Below are 20807 nucleotides of genomic sequence, written 5' to 3'. Positions count from 1 at the left end.
TACTAAGTTACTTTTTATATCTAGCCAGTGATAGCTAATAACTTTTTATAAATAATTATTTAAACTAATGGGAGAAAAAACTGAGCACTGTGCATAGGCACACTACTTATGTCATATAAAATTAATGAAGAGCCCTGACTGGTGTAGCTCAGTGGATTGAGCGCGGGGCCTGCGAACCAAAGATCACAGTTCAATTCCCAGTCGGGGCACATACCTGGGTTGCAGGCCAGTTCCCAGCAGGGGATGCATGAGAGGCAACCATACATTGGTATTTCTCGCCCTCTATCCTTCCCTTCCCCTCTAAAGATAAATAAATGAAATATTTAAAATAAACAAATAATAAAAATACATTAATATTAAAAATAAACAAATAATAAAGACACATTAAAATTAATGAAAAATTATCTAGGCAAATATTCCACTATTTTCAGACTCTAAGGCTAATCTAAAATGTTATTACCTAAAAAAGCAGGAAACTTTGGAATTCAAATAAATTATTTTTAAGATTATGTAAGATCTGGGGAAAGGGGGGAAAATCGTATTTGATTTATGTGCACAGTTTCAATTTTGCAAGATGAAGAGCCCTAGAGATGGATGGTAGTGCTGGTTGCACACCACACAAATGTTCTCAGTACCACTGAACCACTTACTTAAAATGGTGATGATACATTTTATGTTATATGTATTTTACCATAATTAAATTATATGAGTTATTAAAGCATCTTAGGGTGCAAAAAACTAATTTGTACCTAAATAAGTGGTTTTAAATATTTATTTTCAGGAAAAAGTTCAAATGGAGACAGAAACCCAATAAGGAAAGAAAGAAGGAAGGGAGGGCGGGAGGAAGACTGTCAAACAACTAAATCGGACTGGCTAAAAATATCAGATGGGGGAAAATGATGTAAAAAATGATTAAAATGTCAACAACTATAAAAAACAGAAAAAATTTGTACACTGTCCCCTTGGTGCTCAAAAATTTAAATAACTCCCTAGCAGCCAGAAGGGAGCTGTTTCAAACTTACGGATTTTATTGTAATAATTTATGTTAGGACATATGACAATTTTGTGAATTATACAAACATTTTTACCTCTTCCCAGAGAGCCACTGCATGTTCTCCTTCAAAACAGAGGTGAGAAGAAAAAACAAAAACAATAAACCACTAAAGTCAATGTAACCCTTTGTCTGAAAGACCAAGTTTTAAAAAGTTATATCTTGGGCTCGCTTCAGCAGCACATAAACTAAAACTGGAACCATACAGAGAAGATTAGCATGGCCCCTGCACAAGGATGACACACAAATTCATGAAGCGTTCCACATTTTTGAACTAACAAGCAAAATAAAGACAGACTCATAGAGACCAGGGAGACAGCTAAAGTGGGGGTCAGGGAGTGGAGGGACTGAGCAAAGAGGCAGAAGGACTCATGGACACGGACAACAGTGTGGTGACTGGGGGGAATAATGGGACAAAATGTTAATGCAAAAAATACAATAAAAAAACAAATAAATTACAAAATAAAATTAAATTAAAAAATAATAAATTCCCCGGTTAAAAAAAAGTGACATCTTAACAGGCCTGACACATAAGTATAATACATGTGCTTATCACTATTATTATACTATTGTTTTATCACTATTATCTATCCCACTGATTCCAGCTACAAATAAGCCGGAGTCTCTCCAGAAAAATGTACTCAAGTACAAGATTCTGAACACAACTGCAGAAGACTCATAAACCCCAGATCACAGAAATCCAAATATGCTCAGCATACAACTTGGTTAAAGTGGTTCTTAATCTCTCCTGTGCCATAGACCTCTTTAGTAAATCTAATTAACCTATGGACCTCTTCTCAGAATAAAATTTTTAAGTTAAATGAAATATTCAGGATCACAAAATAAACCAAACATATCATATTCATAAAAGTATCTTTAAATATCAAATTCAGTATTAATGCATTAAATAAGATTTTGAAAACAGTAATGAGCATAAACAATACTTCAAAATAATCTGTAAAAACTACAATACAAAAATACTTTTGTTGCAGCCATTGATATTTCAAGAATTTTCATTTCTATATTTTAATTAGAAGTTAGTATAAACAAACAGGCAATTATCCCCCCTCCCCAACCAAGTTCATCTTCAATTCTGTCTAGGGACCCGGATTAAGAACCTTGGCTTAGGGGAAAGTGTAAAAATAAGTTTTGGGGCCAGAGATTTATATTCTGGAAGCCAAACTTCAGACTTTAGCCCCCACACCTGAATGACCTTAGACATCAAATTTCTGAGCTTGGTTTCACTTATTTAGAATAATTCCTACATCATGAGCTTATAAGGATCAAATATTAGTTAACAAGATGCCAAATGACCAGTGTGGGTTTTTTCTTGTTTTTTTGTTTGTTTCCTTACTGATTTTAATGTCATATATTCAGCGCCAAGTATTCAGTGACCCTGCTTATTTTTATAAAACTCATGAGAAAAATGTAAAACCACATACTGATTCACAAAGAAACATTAATTTTCTGTTACCAGTTTAGTAAGAGCCATGATTTGGCATTGGAATAACCTGTAACTAAATTTCAATTCCACTACTTTTACTGTTACTTAACCTCTCAACCTCAGTTTTCTCATCTGTAAAATGCTACATTGTTGTTTTAGAAATAAAAGAGGATCTAGCTTAAAATCTCAACAAATGGAACTATTAAAATTCACATTTTAACAAAGCCAAAGGAAACAATTTGGAACTCAAAAGTTTATTTTGGAATTATGTTTATATAATAAAACTTCAGGCCTCCTTTTACCAGGCAAAACACATACACACTTAAAGCTGCAGCATTTAGTCGTCGTAACATTCCTAACACAAACTGGCCATTGTTCAAAACCATACCGGATTTCTTATTCTGCCCAAAGAAAAACGAGTATAAAAATCGGTAAACAGAATGGGTTCAATAATTCTTAAACTTTTCATTAATTGCTTGTAACGTTCCAATGAATGATTATCAATGTTGGACATACTCTAAAGTAGCTGTGTCCATTTAAAACCCAATTTAAAGATCTCATATTTATCATCAGATACACTGATTAGATCAAAAGGTGAGAGCATGTATTTTCCTAACACAAATATTACAGAATAAGATCCCTCTCTTCCCCAAAAAAGATTCGCCACAGACTGGCCGATCCATTATACAACCTGTAAATTCCTTCCCTCATTGAAAAGGCTCTTTTTATGGGCATAGTTAACAAGCGCCAAATTGCGAAGTGGCAGCTTTGCTGGTCTGACGTTTTCACAATGCAAGAACAGTATGATCTGGAATCTACACAAAGCTTTAGCCAGGCAGTCAGCTGACGCTCACTGCACACAAGAGAAAGACAGAAATAAGAGAAATTAAACTTCGTATATGTGTAAGGCAGGTATCTACTACCTAAAATTAAAATAGGTCAAAAGCACACGTTCCAAATACAAGTAATGGAAGTATTTGTGTTGTTAAGTATCAATACAAAAGTAGGCTTTCCCCGGACTAGGTTTCTCTCATTCTTGGAACTTTCCTTGCAAAGGGCTTTAATCCGTTCAAAAAACCAAGCCGTCACCCCGGAGCAGCTACCTAAGTAACTTTTACAAAAGGTCAAAGCGGTGCCTTTCAAGGTTTCTCCTCCGTTCACAGTAACTCACTTTTCCACCCACAGAACGTTCCAGGGACGTACGGACGGGGACGAAACAAAACTTGGCGGGGTTGCTAAAAATAGGCTTTCAACTTTCTTTTCAAACACACACGCCGATTTTCACCTTCTTCGCTCCGCGGCCCCACATGTTGCTTCCCTCTCTCCCAGAGGGCCCCGCGAGACCTCGCTTCAACCCCCAGAACGCACCCACCTGATTACCCTGTCCTTCGCAGACTCCGCCCCGCCCCCCGCACTCGCGCCCCCTCCCCCGCCCTGCTCCGGTTTGCCTCTTTGGGGGATCCATATGGGACACTTTCCCCTTCCTCTGATCCTCACGCCGCACCGGAGAAGTCTCGCTTTTCCACAGTCAACGTTCCCCTACTCCAGCCCTCACCTCCCACAGCTCCCTAAACTGGGAGAGCGCAGAAGTGGAGCCGCAGGCCTACTCGACACCAGGTGCTGTGTCAGCCTATCTGCCGGTGCAGCGGCGTGTTCGGCCTGGAAAGTCACATGGCGGTGGGACCGGCCGGCGCCTCCACACTCCTGTTCTTTCGGGGCAGGACGAGATTACCGAGCCCACTTACCTCCACGAAGAGCAACATATCTTCCCCCAGTTGGCCCAATTGTTCTCGCCGCTGCTACTCCAACTGGCTTACAGGCCCGAGCCCCAAACGCTAGGATAAGGACACTCTTCTGTCCCCTCCACCCGGCAGTGAACCCGACTCCTCCCCCGCCGTCAGCCGCTGCGGCCTGACCCGCCCAGTCCCACCTCCCTTAAAGCAGCAACTGTTTCCGGTTCAAAAAAGCAAATGCTTCCGGGATTAGAGAAAACCCTTGGCGCGCTCAATTTTTGCACCACATTTTCAACCCCAGTGTGGAATATACTATCATGTGTTCTAGTGAGAGGAGGGAAGCGATCGTAGAAGGCACTATTTTGTGATATCGGGTTGTGTGAAAATCTTACTGTATTCCATCCATTGCCAAACGGATAGCTTCCACGGCCAAAATCTCGCAGTTTTCATAGCTCAAAATCTAGATCTGATAAAAAGCCGACCTTATGTGAAGTGTTCTGGGTTTTTTCTTTCCTTTATTTTGTGTGTGCGTGCGAAGTGATGTGAAGGAACGCCCAACTCTGCCGAAAAGGTGGTGGCTCAGTAAAAAAGTAGGGAAGAAAAATTCTTTTAAGGAGCCTAATGGCAAATATGTTAATAGTAGCTGCACTGTAACATGCTTACTATGTTTTGGGGACTATTCTTAGTATTTTACGTGAATTCATCTTAAAACTATCATATGCAATAAATACTATTATCCCCATTTTACAGTTAAAGAAGCCCTCTAGGAAGGCAGGTTTCTGTTAGAGGCGCCTTTAAAGAACTTTGCCTATGTTAGCTGGAATCGGGTATCCACGTTTCTGCTTAATATGCTGCTACTTTATAATGGTCTGGATAACCTCTTCTCGATGTAACTGGAATATAGTAAAAACAAAAAATATCTTTATAGAGTTTAAAATTAAAGTGAGCGTGTTAGTCAAGCAGTGAGACAGAAGGCTACTCCACAGGCAGCGGAGCCAAAGCAAAATTTTTAAAAATTATCTTTATAATTTTCTGTTAGACGATCCAAATTCCTTATTATGTTTAAAAATACCTAGTAGAATTTATCCCTCCCTTATCAATCCCACTTCTATATCCTAGTTCAGGTACTCATTTTTTTAAATAGTCATGTCTTGATCTTTTCCCGTGGATTTTTTTCTTATTTTATTAAATTATAAAATCTCCCCAAAGTGAAAGTTTCATTTTGACCAAACTGCTGTTACTTGCTTTCAAGGCCATTCTGATCCCATGTAATTTCCCTTACTTTACCTCAAATGAATCTCCTTTTTCACTTAGATCCCAAATTAATTCACTCATCAAATTGCTGATATTTATGTATCATAATCTTCCTAATCTGATCATCATCTGATCACTCAACATTATTTTGTCTCAAACCAATCTCCTCACTTTCCCCCTGAAATACAAGCTCAGCACTCACCTCCAAAGCCATGGCTCAAAGTGTCTTCCATGTATGGAAAGCCTTCATCTGTCAATCAACCCTCTCTCTCCACAACATTTTCCCAAAGACTCTGCTCCGCACAGATCTCTTTTTCATGTCCCTTGTTAGCACTTGAGTATTATATTCTATCCTAAGTTATTTTCTTTTTTTGTTGTTTGTTTCTTAGTTTCTTCACAGATACCCTATCATATTCCTCACAGTCTAGGATAATGGTGGTCACATAGTAATGTCAACAAGTGCTTATCAAATTGAAGGGAAGGAGAGAGTAGTAAATTTGCTTTAAAAAATCTTCATTTCCAGTTGCTGATGAATTCCATGCTGCATAAAAAATATGAGAGAGAGCACATTAATGCTAAATTAGTTTAGTTGACAAGATGTTGGCTGCTTTGTGAATGTCTATTGGAGTAAGCAATGTAAAGAAATCAAGAGACATAAAATCAAGAGATGTAATGTAATATTATTACCAACCAAATATTTAAATTAATTGAAAATGACAAGAAATGCTAGATAATGATGAATATTTTAATCAAACTTCACATGTATAAAAATAAGTAATTTTCTTTCATTGTGATTCTTTCAGAAAACATGAACTTGCCTGAATAAATACACTTAATTGTGGTTCATAGAAAAGAAATGAGTAATATTTTATGGTTAGGGGCAGGGTGGACAGTCTAACCATACCATACAAGAAATTATTCTGGGGCTTAGAAAAGTTTACATAAGGAAAGGAACCTCAAACAAAATAGATATCCAATTTAGATTATTTCTTTGGAGAAACTGAGAAAGAATACACCAAATGTTAGAAAAAGAACACTAAGTGTAGCATCTGGTTTTTAGTTCACCAACTGGTAGAGACAAATAATACACTTCAATGAGATAAGTAATAAAACTTTACAAAATGATTTGGGAAAACAGAGGAGAAAGTAACTTAGATAACAGGACCTTAAAGAGAAAGAAAGATGTCTAATTTAGTCTCTGTATAGTGATATTCTTTAAAAAACAATTACTTTATGATCCTCTGTCTCTGCAACATATCAGTTGTTTAAACTTCACAAGTTTACAACAAGGACTCAACACTGGACTAAATTTACAATAAGTTTAAAGACTCAACATAGAAAGTTTTTGTAGAGAAATTAAGTTATACATCCACAACTTGTATAAAATCTAAACCTACAAAATTACATTATATAGTTTATGAATACATACACCTATAGTAAAACTACATAAACATAGACCAGATGTAAATTCATCAAATTCATGATAGTCATTGCCTGTAACAAGGAACAGAAGGGAAGGAAGAAGTCTGGGGAGAACAGCAAAAGGTTCTTCAACTTTATCTCTTATGCTCTCTTTTATTTAAAAATACCTGAAGCAGATATGACAAAATGTTATTATTTGTTCATTCTAGGTAATAGGCACACAGCTACATGACATACCACTTTATGTACTTTTTCACTTTTTTAAATTAAAAAATAAAAAAGCTACATGGCCAACAAAACCACCCTCTCCTTTAATTTCTCCAGCCTCCCAAATTCTTTCACGTCCTCTTCAATCAAAGGAGCTGCCCGAAGTACTGCTCTTTCAGTTAGAAAGTGCACTCTAGCATTCCCTCCCATTTCTGGAGCCAATTAAGGAACTTCAAAGCCTTGTTCAGTCAGGTTCTTTGGAAAAAAAAATCAGGTACCTAGGCAGTACAAAGAGTATGAGCATCATTCAAATAATATCTTCTTCTAAGTTAATACATGTCAGGAAAAGTTGAGGGGCAGCTGAGAAACTTGTAACACAATTATTCCATTACAGGCTTAAAAATTCTTAAGCAAAATTTCAAGAATAGAGAAGAACCAGGAGTTACATTTGATAGACTGGATCTTGAATTCTAACATCTAGATTTTAAGTTCATTTAAGCAGGGATATGTCTTCTATTTCTTTTATCGTTCCCGTTGTCTATTCTTTTTTTACCCACCCTCCCCCCTTCACCCTTCTACCATCACAGAATATAGAATGTCTAGTTCTCTGCATGTAATAAGCACTCTGTAAACGTTTGAGTCAGTGATAATGTCACAATGGGTCTATTATGACATCACCATAACCAAAACACTATGCTTAGCAAAAGATTAGTGGCAGGGTAAATCACAACATCTGAGATCAGGAACGACCTCTCCTAGCTTCCTCGTGGACAGGTTTATCAGCATTTGCCTATATTCTGTGGGGAAAGAGAAGAAATAAAAGAAAATCACTCAACTTTTCAAAATAATGATCAAAATGAGAAATGAGATAGACAATGAATCTGATTCAGAAAATGAAGTTGTGGATTACACCATCTTGTCCAGAAAAGACCTTGATAGATTAGAGGCCCCTAGACTCGAGATCCCTGTCTCAGTACAGCAAGTCATCTCTAAGATTCAGCAAGCGCAGCTCTATCGAGCCAGACAGGTAGGTAGTTCATGAGAACTTTACAGGTGGTACAGCTTTTTTTTTTTTACTTTCCAATGACCAGCCACATTTTTTTAGAACTCATTTTATTTGCACAATATTTGACTATGTTTGAGGTAACTTTGAGTTCAAATGACAATTTCACCTGAGTCTATGGGTAAACAAGCTCCAATTTTATATTAATCTCTTTCGCTTTCATGTCAGAATTAATCAAGCTTTTAAACAAATCACATGTGCTATTGAATAATTAAGATGCATAGACAAATTAAAATTTATAGCTAATTTTGATACCTAATTTTAGTCAATAGTTGTCCTTTTTTTTTTTTTGGACTGAGCTTTTATCAAATAGCCATTAGCAAAATAAATAGATTGCTTTGAAGTCTAGCTCCTTTTATTTCCCCTGAGCACTGAGTGGAAGAGGGATTTATTGGCCAAGAGAAATCCAAACACTGAATAAAGAGCTTAAATAATATATCAAATAGACCCCAAACAATTAGGGCTATCCTGCATTCTATTCTATCAGGCAATACAACAAAATCAGTCAGATGAATAGAAATTAATTCAGGGTAAGTTCTTTTCCCACATTTAAGGAGTGCTAAATGTTATACTTTCTCATTCTCCACATAGACTTACTCCTGCTCCAGATCTTAACAATTAGCAACAGTAACAGTGTTTGCTTTTAACAACTTCATCAAGGTATAACTGACATACAATAAATTGTGTATCTACAAACTATATAAATTTTGATATCCATAAACACCTGTGATACCTCCATTACAATCAACATAATGAAGTTCCCATCACTCCCAACAGTTTCTTGATGCCCCCTCCATCCCTCCCACACGTCCCTCCTTGTCTCCTGACCCCAATCCACAGCCAATAACCAACATGCTGTTACTATTGATTATTTTGTATTTTAAAACAATTTTATATAAGTGGAATCATACAGTATCTACTTTCTTCTGTCTTCTTTCACTTAGCACAAGTATGTTGACATTTACCATATTATTGCATATATAAATATCAATAGTTCATTTTTTTATTGCTGATTATTTGTCCATGAGATAGGCCCTTGGGTTGTTTTGGGTTTGGGGTTATTACAAACAAAGTTGCTATGAACATTTCACATGACTATGAACATATTCATAACCTATGACCATAAATAAGCTTTTATTTCTTTTTGATAAGTACCTAGGTTTGAAATGTCTGGGTAATGTTATGTAAATAGTCAATTTTTAAAATAACTTTTAAAAGTTTTTTAAAAACTTTTAAAAAGTGGTTATACGATTTTGTATCCTCACAAGCTGTATATGAGATTTTTCAATTACTCCTCATCTTTATCAACACAGTTGTGTCTTCTGAACACAGCATATCTCTCCATTTATTTACATCTAATTTTTCTCAGAAGTGCTTTGCAATTTTCAAAGTTTTTATGTCTTGCATATCTTTTGTGAGATTTATTCCTAAGTATTTCATTTTCCATATTATTGTTTTCTAATTTCCATTCTTAATTGTTCTCAACTAATATAAAGAAATATAGATTTTTGTGCAATAATTTTGTATACTGAAACCCAGTGGTTAGTCCTCATAAATTTTCTTTGTACATTTTTTTAGGTTTTTCTACATATACAATCCTGTCATATACTAATAGAGGCAGTTTTATTTTTTCTTCTATACCTGTGGACATTTAAATTTCATTCTTGACATATTGAGTAGGCCAGGACCTCCTGTATAAATTTGAATAGAAGTAATAAGACATCCTTACTTTATTCTTGATTTTCAGAGAAAGTATTCAGTCTTCCACCATTAAGTATGATAAGAGCTGTATATATTTTGTAATGCTCTTTATCAAGTTGAGGAAATTCCTTTCTTTCCCTAGTTTGCTTTTTTTAAAAATCAGGAATAGATATTGGGTTTTTAAAGTTCTTTAATTGCATATATTGTGATACGACCACCACAATATATCTAGTTAACTTCTATCGCCACACATGATTACAAGTTTTTTTCCTTGTGATGAGATGTTTTAATATTTACTCTCTCAGCAATGTCAAATATTCACTGTAGTATTATGAACTATATTCATGCTGTATAGCATACTCACATGACTTATTAATACTAGGTTTTAAAAATATATTTTATTTATTTATCTTTAGAGGGGAAGGGAAGGAGAGAGGGAGAGAAATATCTGTGTATGGTTGCCTCTCATGCATCCCCTGCCGGGAACTGGCCTACGATCCAGGCATGTGCCCTGACTGGGAATCCAACTGCAATACTCTGGTTCACAGGCTCAATCTACTGAGCTACACCAGCCAGGGCTTAATACTAGGTTTTATCAAAAGCTTCTACTGCATCTAGTGGAATAATTACGTGTTTTTCTCTCTTTGAATCTGTTAACATGATAAATTACATGGATTTATGAATGCTAAATCAACCCTGAATTTTTTAGATAAACCTCATTTACTAATAATGTAGCACACTTTTTATCATCTTTTATTCAATTTGCTAAAATTTTGTTAACAATTTTTGTGTCCATGTTTATAAGCTATATTAGTCTGTATAATTTTCTTTTCTTGTAATGGCATCAGATTAACGCCAGTTTTATAGACTCAAGTAGAATATTCTCTACAATTTTCTGTATGAGTTTATTGAAGAATTGGCATTTCCTTTTATATGTTTGGTAGAAATCACCAGTGCTTCAGTGGGGTAGGGAGGAAACCATCATAACCATTGAGACTTGGGGTTTATTTCATGGAAACACTTTAAACTACAAATTTAATTTTAAAAAATCATAGGGCTATTCAGTTTATCTTATTTCTTCTTCAGTGAGCTTTCACAATTGTGTCTTTCAAATAATTTGCTCATTTCATCCGACTGTTGAGTTTACTGGTCTAAAGATGTTCATAAAAATCTCTTGCTAACCCCTCACTATCTGCAGAATCTTTAATAGTATCACCTCTCATTTCTGATATTAGTAATTTGTCTTTTTTCTCTCTTTCTGTCTCTTTCTTTGCTTATCAGTATAAAGGTTTATCAGTTTCTTTCTCTAATTATTAGTCTATAGGTTTATCAATTTTATTGATCTTCTCAAAGAATCAATTTTTTATTTCACCAATTTTTCTCTAATTGCTTTTCTGTTTTCTGTTTTACTGATTTCCACATTTATCTTTATTATTTCATTTACACTTTTTACTTTGGGTATAATTTGCTCTTCTTTTTCTAACTTATTTTTTAATTTAAATCACTTTTAATTTTCAATTACAGTTAACATACAATATTATATTAGTTTCATGTATACAACCCAGTGATTAGACATTATATAACTTACTAAGTGATCATCTTCATAAGTCTCATACATGACTGACACCATACATAGTTATCAGAATATTATTGACTATATTCCCCATGCGGTCCTTTCTGTAACAACCAATTTGTACTTCTTAATCCCTTCACCTTTTTCACCCATCCCCTAACCACCCTCCCATCTGGCAACCATCAAAATGTTCTCTGTATGTATGAGCCTGTTACTACTATGCTTTTTAAATTTATTATTTATTTTTAGATTTAATTGTTGATATATGCATCTATTGCCATTATATTGTTCATTTTTAAAAAGCTTTTATTAATTTATTTATCTTTAGAGGGGAAGGAGAGAGGGAGAGAAACATCAATGTATGGTTGCCTTTCGTGCGCCCCCTGCTGGGAACTGGCTTGCTGGGAACTAGCTTGCAGGGAACTGGCCTGCAACCCAGGCATGTGCCCTGACTGGGAATCGAACCGTATTCCTCTGGTTCACAGGCCTGTGCTCAATTCACTGAGCTACACCAGCCAGGGCTAGATTGTTCATTTTTAAAATATTTTTCTTCTTCTTAAAGAAGATCCTTTGAAAAGGATCTTAAATGTAATATTGGTTTGGCGGTGATAAACTTCTTCAGCTTTTTCTTATCTGGGAAGCTCTTTATATGTCCCTCAATTCTAAATGATAGTTTTGCTGGGTAGAGTAATCTTGGTTTTAGGTCTTTGCTTTGCTTTTTATCACTTTGAATATTTCTTGCAAATCTCTTCTCTGCAAAGTTTCTGGTGAGAAATCAGCAGACAGTCTTAATGAGATCTCTCTTGTAGGTAAATAAGTAACTAACTCCTTCTCTCTTACTTCCTTTAAGATCTTCTCTTCAGCCCTAGATGGTGTTGCTCAGTGGATGGAGCACTGGCTTGCAAACTGAAAGGTCACTGGTTTGATTCCCACTTAAGGTACATGCCTCAGTAGCAGGCCAGGTCCCCAGTTGGGAGTATGCGAGAGGCAACCTTTTGATGTCTCTCTTACATTGATGTTTCTCTCCCACTCTTTTTCCCTCCCCTCCCCTTTCTCTAAAAGCAAATAAATAAAATATTTTTTAAAAAAATAAAATCTCTTAAAAATAAAAAAAAGGTCCTCTCTTTGTCTTTGATCTTTGGCATTTTAATGATGATGTGTCTTGGTGTGGTCCTCTCTGGTTCAGCTTCTTTGGGTCTCTTTGTGCTTCTTAGACTTGAATGTCTATTAGTTTTTCCAGGTTAGGGAAGTTTTCTGTTATTAAATTTTTTTCAAATAGGTTTTTTTTAACTTTGCCCTTGTAGCTGGGTGTTTTATTTATTTATATTTTTTAATAAATTTTTTTATTGTGCTATTACAGTTGTTGCATTCCCTCCTTCATTCCCTTCCATCCTGCACACCCCCTCCCACCCACATTTCCCCCCTTTAATTCATGTTCATGTGTCATAAGTTCTTTAGCTTCTACATCTCCCATACTATTCTTGCCCTCCCCCTGTCTATTTTCTACCTACCATCTATTTTACTTATTCTCTATACCTTTTCTCCCTCTCTACTCCTCCCACTCCCCTGCTGATAACCCTCCATGTGATCTCCATTTCTGTAGTTCTGTAATTCTGTAGTTCTGTAATTGTTTCCTTAGTTTGTTTTTGTTTTTGTTTTTATTTTAGGTGTGTTTGTTACTGATTGTGAGTTTGCTGTCATTTTACTATAAATGTTTTTTATCTTCTTTTCCTTAGATAAGTCCCTTTAACATTTCATAAAATAAGGGCTTGGTGATGATGAACTCCTTTAACTTGACCTTATCTGAGAAGCACTTTATATGCCTTTCCATTCTAAATGAAAGCTTTGCTGGATAGAGTAATCTTGGGTGTAGGTCCTTCCCTTTAATGACTTGGAATACTTCTTTCCAGTCCCTTCTTGCCTGCAAGATCTCTTTTGAAAAATCAGCTGACAGTCTGACGTGAAATTCTTTGTAGGTAACTGTCTCCTTATCTCTTGCTGCTTCTAGGAGTCTCTCCTTCATCTTAATCTTGGATAATGTAATTATGATGTGCCTTGGTGTGTTCCTCCTTGGGTCCAATTTCTTTGGGACTCTCTGAGCTTCCTGGACTTCCTGGAAGTCTATTTCCTTTGCCAGATTGGGGAAGTTCTCCTTTATTAGTTGTTCAAATAAGTTTTCCACTTGTTGCTCTTCCTCTTCCCTTCTGGTACCCCTATAATGCGAATGTTGGAATGTTTAAAGATGTCCTGGAGGTCCCTAAGCCTCTCCTCACTTTTTAAAATTCTTGTTTCTTTATTCTTTTTTGTTTAGCTGTTTCTTTCTTCCTTCTGGTCCCCTCCATTGATTTGAGTCCCAGTTTCCTTCCCACCACTGTTGGTTCCCTGTACATTTTGCTTAATTTCACTTAGTGTAGCCTTCATTTTCTCATCTGGTTTGCCACCAAATTCAACCAATTGTGTGATCATCCTGATCACCAGTGTTTTGAACTGTGCATCCAATAGTTTGGTTATCTCTTTGTCGCTTAGTTGTATTTGTTCTGGAGCTTTTATCGGTTCTTCCATTTGGGCCATGTTTTTTTTTTTTTTTGTCTTGATGTGCCTGTTAGATATGAGGGGCAGAGCCTTAGGTGTTCACCAGGGCAGGACAGCCCAGTCACTGGATTGTGAGGCTGTATGTGGAGCAGTGGAACACTGGTGCTTGCTCTGCTCTCTGCCAGATTTCAGTCCCTTCTGCAGCTTCCCCCAAGCACACTGGACCTTTCTGGTGCTAATTCCCAGGTGGGTTGGCTTGTGGGTGGGACCCTCTGGGTCTCTCCAGTGAACTCTCCTGTGAGGCTGGGGGTTTCTCCTGCCGCCTCAACCCTCACAGGTGTTGTCAATTGGTGTTTTTAAAAAATATTTATTTATTTATGTATGTATGTATGTAAGTATTTATCTTTAGAGGGGAAGGATAGAGGGAGAGAAACATCAATGTATGGTTGCCTCTAGTGCGTCCCCTGCTGGGAACTGGCCTGCAGGGAACTGGTTTGCAACCCAGGCATGTGCCCTGACTGGGAATTGAACCGCGATCCTCTGGTTCACAGACCTGTGCTCAATCCACTGAGCTACACCAGCCAGGGCTCAATTGGTGTTTTGAGGCTTTATTTCCGTGTGCTGGAACTCTGGGTCTCAAGATCTGTCTCACTCCCCAGTTTTGCCTGGTTTATCTGTGTGGGAATATGGGACCACCCGGTCAGCCAGCTGCCTTGTGCACTGCACCCATCCACAATCCTCCCCGTTGCTGGGTCTGCCTGCTGCCGTCTCGCACCACTTTTTTTGCTGGGACCCCTCTCTGCCCAGCTGCCCATACTGCACCCCTCCTACCAGTCTGGATGTGTCTATTTTAATGCCTTAGTTGTCAGACTTCTGTACGGTTCAATTTTATGTCAGTACTGGTTGTTTTTTTATTTCTAAATTTTTGTTATCCTTATTTTGGTTATGTGAGGAGGCACAGTGTATCTACCTATGCCTCCATCTTGGCCAGAAGTTCAAATAGGTTTTTCTAGGAAACTTCGACCCTCAGAGTTCTTCCAGCTACCAAGGATGAGATTGAGTCATCCCAGACACAATCTGTTGTTCTGGCAAGAAAGTGGGTGGAGATTCCCTCTAGTGGAGAATGCCCTGAGCGCTTCTCCAAAATAGCTTTTTTTTTTTTTTTAAGATTTTATTTATTTATCTTTAGAGGGGAAGGGAAGGAGAGAGGGAGAGAACCATCAATGTATGGTTGCCTTTCATGCATCCCCTTTGAATTTAAACATCTGGTTTATATCAACAGGACTATACAAAGCAAAGCAAGCTTCAAAGGATACAATGTATTCTTCAGGCCTGATTTCCCAAGGGAACCCCCGGTGCTAGTATCAGGTCATGACTGCCTCTAGCATTCCCAGCATTTGGGTTGAGACTTAGAGGCAAGGTCTTGCTTACTTGAGGCTACAGTTTCTGATAACACACAAAGTGGTCTCCAACAGGTCTTCAATTTCTTTATTTCTCTGTTCTCCTTCTGGCACTCCATGATGCAAATGTCGGTATGCATGAAGTTTTCCCAGAGGCTCCTTATGCTACCTTCATATTTTTGGATTCTTTTTTATTCTTGTTGTTCTGATTGTTTTTTGCTCTCTTATATTCCAAATTGCTGATTTCATTATTAGCTTCATCTATACCATTTTTGATCCCCTGTAAATTATTCTTCATTTCAGTTAATGTATCCACCATTTCTGACTGATGGTTTTTTATGGTTTCTACATTCTTTATCACACTGTTGAAGTTCTCACTATGTTCCTTGAGCATCCTTATATAACCATTGTTTTGAATGCTGTTTCTGGTAGCTTGCTTGCCTCCATTTCATTTCGTTCTTTTTTCTGAAGATATCTCCTGTTCTTTTATTTGGGACCTGCTTCTTTGTCTTTCCTGTTTGCTTGCTTCTGTTTGTTTCTATGTATTAGGTAGAGCTGTTACATCTCCCAGACTTGGTAGAGTGGCCTTGTGTAGCAGGTATCCTATAGGGCCCAGTGGCTCAGCCTCCCCAGTCACCTGCGCTGGACATTCCAGGTGTGCTTCTGTGTGGGCTGTGTGCACTGTCCTGTTATAGTTGAACCTTGATTGCTGTTGGGTGTCACTGGGAGGGAATAACCCCTACAGGCCAATCAGCTGTGAGAACTGAGAACTGACTGCAACTACAGCAGAATTGCTGCTGTTTGGGAGTCAACCCTACAGATTTGGACAAGCTTCAGTGGGGCTATGGTGCTCACTGAGTCTACCACTTGAGTGGGTTGCTCATGGAGGTGCTAGGGTTATTTGTCATGGTCTGAAGCTGTCTGTCCACTGGGTGCACTGGCTCTGTGACCTCACAGGAGTTGCAAGGTTAGCCACTGATGTGCCTTGCCTGGGTCTACCTGGCAGAAGCTACAGAGCAATCTGCAAATGGCTGCTACTTGTGCTGGGCTTGGAAGTGCCCAAGAGAGGCCAAACTGTGAATCAAGGTCAGAGGTATGTGGTATGCAGAGGCCAGATGCTGCTTGTTTGAGAGATTTTAAGAAAGTCCAAAGTGTGAGGCAATAGAGGCCATTTGTATGGACAAGCCATTGGAAACAGCTTAGGTGGGCTGGCAAGTTGGATGGAGCAAGGTCTCAGGGAGTCACCAGGATGGGGCTAACAGTGTTAGCTAGGTTGATGGAGACTCAGATATGGTGCCCGCCTACTGGCTCTGTGGGGAGCATGGGGGTTCTCAGAAAAGTAACAATGGCTTTGCCAGCACTTCTGTCTGGCAGAAAGCTGCTTCCCCAGCTCTCTCCCTGATGCCTGACGATTCAGTACTTCCTCATAATCCCCTGGTTCCTTTCAAGCTGCTGCCCCAGCACTGGAGCTCAGAGGAAGTGAGCCAAGTGAGCCCATTTTTAGGCCCTTTAAGAACAACTGCCTGGGACTCCAGAAGTTCCCCATCTCACTCAGCCACAGTCTCTGTTGGTTTTTACATCCAGAGGTTATGGGGACTTCTCTTCCTGGCTCTAGAACCCTGGGCTGGGAAGCCTGGTGTGGGGTGGGGAGGGAACCCTCTCTTCCCAGGAGGGAGCTCAGCCAAGATATCCCTTCCAATTTTAAACTGCCATACATGGGTGTGGGACCAGCCTGCTCTGCATTTCCCTTCTTCCTACCAGACTCAAGTGACTTCTTTAAATACCTAGTTGTGTAGTTATAGAACTTCCATTTAGCTATATCTCAGGCAGTTCTCCCAGTTTCTTAAGGTAGAAGCTAAGCTCATTAATTTAATAATTTTTTCTTGTGTAATAAGTATTTTGTTCCATATTTTTCCTTCTCAGCAAGTAATAATGCTGTGTTTGTATTTTATTTAGGTTTCAATACTTTCCTTTTGAGGTTTTCTTTTTTTCCACATTTTTTTCTTTGACCCATGAGTTATTTACAAGAGTGTTATTTAGTTTCCAAATAGTTGAAGATTTAAAATTTTATTTTTAATACAATTTTATTGGATTCAAAGAACTTATTTCATATGACCTGAATCCTTGAAAGTTTTTTTTAAATTTTATTTGTTTTTAAATAAAGAGGGAGAAAAACATCATTATGTGAGACACGGCCTACAACCCGGGCATGTACCCTGACCCAAAATCAAACCACAACCCTTCAGTTCACAGGTCAATGCTCAAACCACTGAGCCCCACCAGCCAAGGCCCTTGAAAAAAATTTTAAATGTGTTTCATGGTTCAGAATATAGTTTCTATTGGGAAATGCTTTATCTGTACTTGAATGCAATTTGTTACCTGTGTTGAGTTGAGTACTCTATAAATAATGTTGGTATAAGAAATGTCCGGGCCTTCAGAGAAGTTTTATAAGAGTTTATTTGAGCCAACTTATGACAGTTGCTTCAGAGAATAACACTTTTTCAGTTTCCTCTATGCATTTGAAATTAAGGAGGGAATATAAGAAAGATTCCATGAAGGTGGAAAAAAACAAGGTGGGGATTGATCACAAAGTAGCAACAAGGTTATGCTTTCTTTTGAGGGTGGTTATGCTTATTTCAAAGATGTATAAACCTAAATGCACAAAAACAATGGTCAGGGCTTGCTTAAAAAACAAACTGTTTACTAAAAAAGTTATATGCCTGTGGTGTGACTACCCACCATGACCTGCCCAGTTAAGAATTTATAATCAGATCACTCTTAAAGGATAATTTTCATGAAACCCACAATAATTGTTACATCAATTTAGTATATAGTATTCTTCAAGTCTTCTATCATTTTTTCTCAACCATATCTACCAGTTATTGAGAAAGGAAGATAGCAATTTTTAACTATAATTGTGAATTTGTCTAGTTCTATCAAATTCTTAATGTACTTTGTGCCTAAACATTTAGAATCGCTATGTCCTCTCGGTGAATTGGCCACTTCACCATTATGTAATGACCCTATTTATCCTTTTTTTCTGTACTATATTTTGGTATTAATATAACCACTGAAGCTTTCTTTCGATGAATGTTATCCTTTTACTTTTCTACCCTTTACTTTTAATGTATTTTGGTTATCATAATTAGAGTGGATTTTTTAAATTAGAAAACATTTAATTGGGTTTCTTACCCAACCTGACAATCTCTGCCTTTTAATCAGATGTTTAGACCATCTACATTTAATGTGATTATTGATATGGTTAGATTTAAATTTACCATCTTGCTATTTGTTTTGTATGTCCCATGTGGGGTTTTTTGGTTTTCTTTTTATTCTTTTTTTAAAACTTTTTTAGATTCAATATATTTTTATGATTCTCTTTTTTATCTTTCATTGGTTTATTAGCTATAATTATGTTTCACATTTTTAGTGGTTTCTTTAGGGTTTATAGTATAGATATTTAGATTATCACCATCTATTTTCGAGTGGTATTATACTACTTCATGAAGAGCGTATGAACCTGACAGCAATATTCTATTGTACTTTTTTCCCCATCTGGCACTTGTAATATTTTTATCACACTTCTATTTTTATGTTACAAACTCAGTATTTATTGCATTCCAGTTACTTTTGCTTTCAACAGGCAATTATATGTTTTTAATTTTTTTCAAGGTCTAATTTATTTATTTTTACAAGAAAGGGAAGGAGGGAGAAAGAGGAGAGAAACATCGATGTGCAAGAGAACTATTGATTGGTTGCCACTCACAGGTCCTTTTGAACGTTTGGTAAAATCTGCCTGTGAAGTGGTCTGGGTTGGTGTGGCTCAGTTGGTTGGAATGTTGTTCATACACCAAAAGGTTGGGGGTTCAATTCCCAGTCAGGATATATCCCAAAATTGCAGGTTCAACCTCTGGTTGAAGCATGTAAAGGAGGCTATCAATCAATATTTCTCTCTCACATCTCTCTCTCCCCCCACCACTTACCCCTCTCTCTAAAATCAATAAACATATTAGAAAAAAGAATTCACCTGTGAAGCCATCTAGTCCAGGTCTTTTTATTTTGATTTTATTTATTTATTTTTAGAGAGAGGGGAAGTGAGGGAGAAAGAAAGAGAGAGAAACATCAATGTGTGAGAGCAATATCTACCGGTTGCCTCTCACAAACCCCTACTGGGGACCTGGCCCATGACCCAATCATGTGCCCTGACTGGGAATCAAACTGGCGAACCTTTGGTTCACAGGCCAGCACACAATCCATTGAGCCACACCAGCCAGGGCATTTGTTTGCTGTGATTTTTTTTTTTGATCACTGCTTCAATTTCATTAATTGTAATTAGTCTATTCAGGTTTTCTGATTCTTTCTGATTCCGTTTTGAAAAATTTTTTTCTAGTAATTTATCCATTCTGCCCAAGTTGTCCAATTTATTGGCATGTATTTGTTCATAGTATTTTCTTACAATTCTTTGTGTTTCTATGGTGTCACTTATTACTTCTCCTGTTTCATTTCAAATGTTATTTATTTGAGTCCTTTTTCTTTTTTTCTTGTGAGTCAGGTTAAAAGCTTATCAATCTTGTTTATCTTTTCAAAGAACCACTATTGATCTCATTGATCTTCTTTATTGTTTTTTCAGTCTCTATGTCATACATTTCTGCTCTGATCTTTATTATTTTCTTTCTTTTATTTACTCTGGGCTTTGTTGTTCTTTTTAAATTTTTTTCAAAATTCTATTTATTGATTTTAGAGAGAGGGGAAAGGAAAGAAGGAGCGAGAGAGAAACAGTGTTCCACTAATTTATGCACTCATTAGTTGATTCTTTTGTGTGTCCTGACCAGGGATTGTACCTGTAACCTTGGAGTACAAGAGTGATACTCTAACCAATGGAGCTATCCGGCCTGAGCTGTTCTTTTTCTAGTTCTTTTAGGTGTAAGGTTAGATGGTTTATTTGAGAATTTTCTTGCTTCTTGAGGTAGGCCTGTAATGCTGTGAACTTCCTCTCAGAACTGCTTAGGCTGTGTCCCACATATTTAGAGTTGTTGTGTGTTCATTTTCATTTGTTCCCAGATAATTTTTGATTCCTACCTTGATCTCATTTTAACCCATTAATTGTTAATAAGATGTTATTTAGCCTCCAGGTGTTTGAGTGTTTTTAAGGTTTTTTATTGTAGTTGATTTTTATTTTCATACCATTGTGGTCAGAGAAGATGCTTGCTATGATTTCAATCTTCTTGAATTTATTAAGACTTAATTTGTATCCTGACATGTGATCTACCTTTTTAAAATTGATTCAGAGAGAGGGGAAGGGAGGGAAAAAGAGAAGGAGAGAAAATCAATGTGAGAGAGTAACATTGATCAGTTGCCCTTGTATACACCCTGACTGGGGACCAAACTCACAACCCAGGCATGTGTCCTGACTGGGAATCGAACCTC

General features: G+C 37.3%; 2 protein-coding genes and 1 non-coding gene across 8 annotated transcripts in view; 2 read left to right on the top strand and 1 right to left on the bottom strand.

Moving 5' to 3' along the window:
- LARP4 (La ribonucleoprotein 4) overlaps positions 1-4390 on the bottom strand; it is an 80394-nt gene extending 76004 nt beyond the window's left edge. For 3 of the 6 annotated variants that reach the window (XM_037136660.2, XM_037136631.2, XM_037136638.2), the window contains exon 1: positions 4241-4390. Coding sequence is in view for 5 of the 6 variants with exons in the window: in XM_037136631.2 (XP_036992526.2) it covers positions 4241-4258 (18 nt within the window). In the remaining variant the exon portion in view is untranslated. Of the gene's footprint in view, positions 1-214; positions 301-4240 lie in introns of those variants that run through there. The other 3 variants (XM_053661489.1, XM_053661488.1, XM_053661487.1) reach the window with 2 other exon arrangements.
- On the top strand, positions 1216-1322 carry LOC119043541 (U6 spliceosomal RNA). Its single transcript, XR_005081432.1, has one exon. It is a non-coding gene; the product is annotated as a U6 spliceosomal RNA (small nuclear RNA).
- A 3568-nt stretch (positions 4391-7958) lies between the features above and the next one.
- The window catches only part of FAM186A (family with sequence similarity 186 member A), a 49389-nt gene continuing 36540 nt past the window's right edge, over positions 7959-20807 (top strand). Inside the window, exon 1 of the mRNA XM_053661434.1 lies at positions 7959-8138. Coding sequence (XP_053517409.1) covers positions 7959-8138 — 180 coding nt within the window. The remainder of the gene's footprint in view (positions 8139-20807) is intronic.

The sequence above is a fragment of the Artibeus jamaicensis genome, unplaced genomic scaffold (genome assembly GCF_021234435.1).
Source record: "Artibeus jamaicensis isolate MK-2021 breed Jamaican fruit bat unplaced genomic scaffold, CSHL_Jam_final contig_233, whole genome shotgun sequence".
Lineage (NCBI taxonomy): Eukaryota > Metazoa > Chordata > Mammalia > Chiroptera > Phyllostomidae > Artibeus > Artibeus jamaicensis.
Note: the sequence above shows the minus strand (reverse complement) of the source record. Positions and strands in the feature narration are given on the sequence as shown.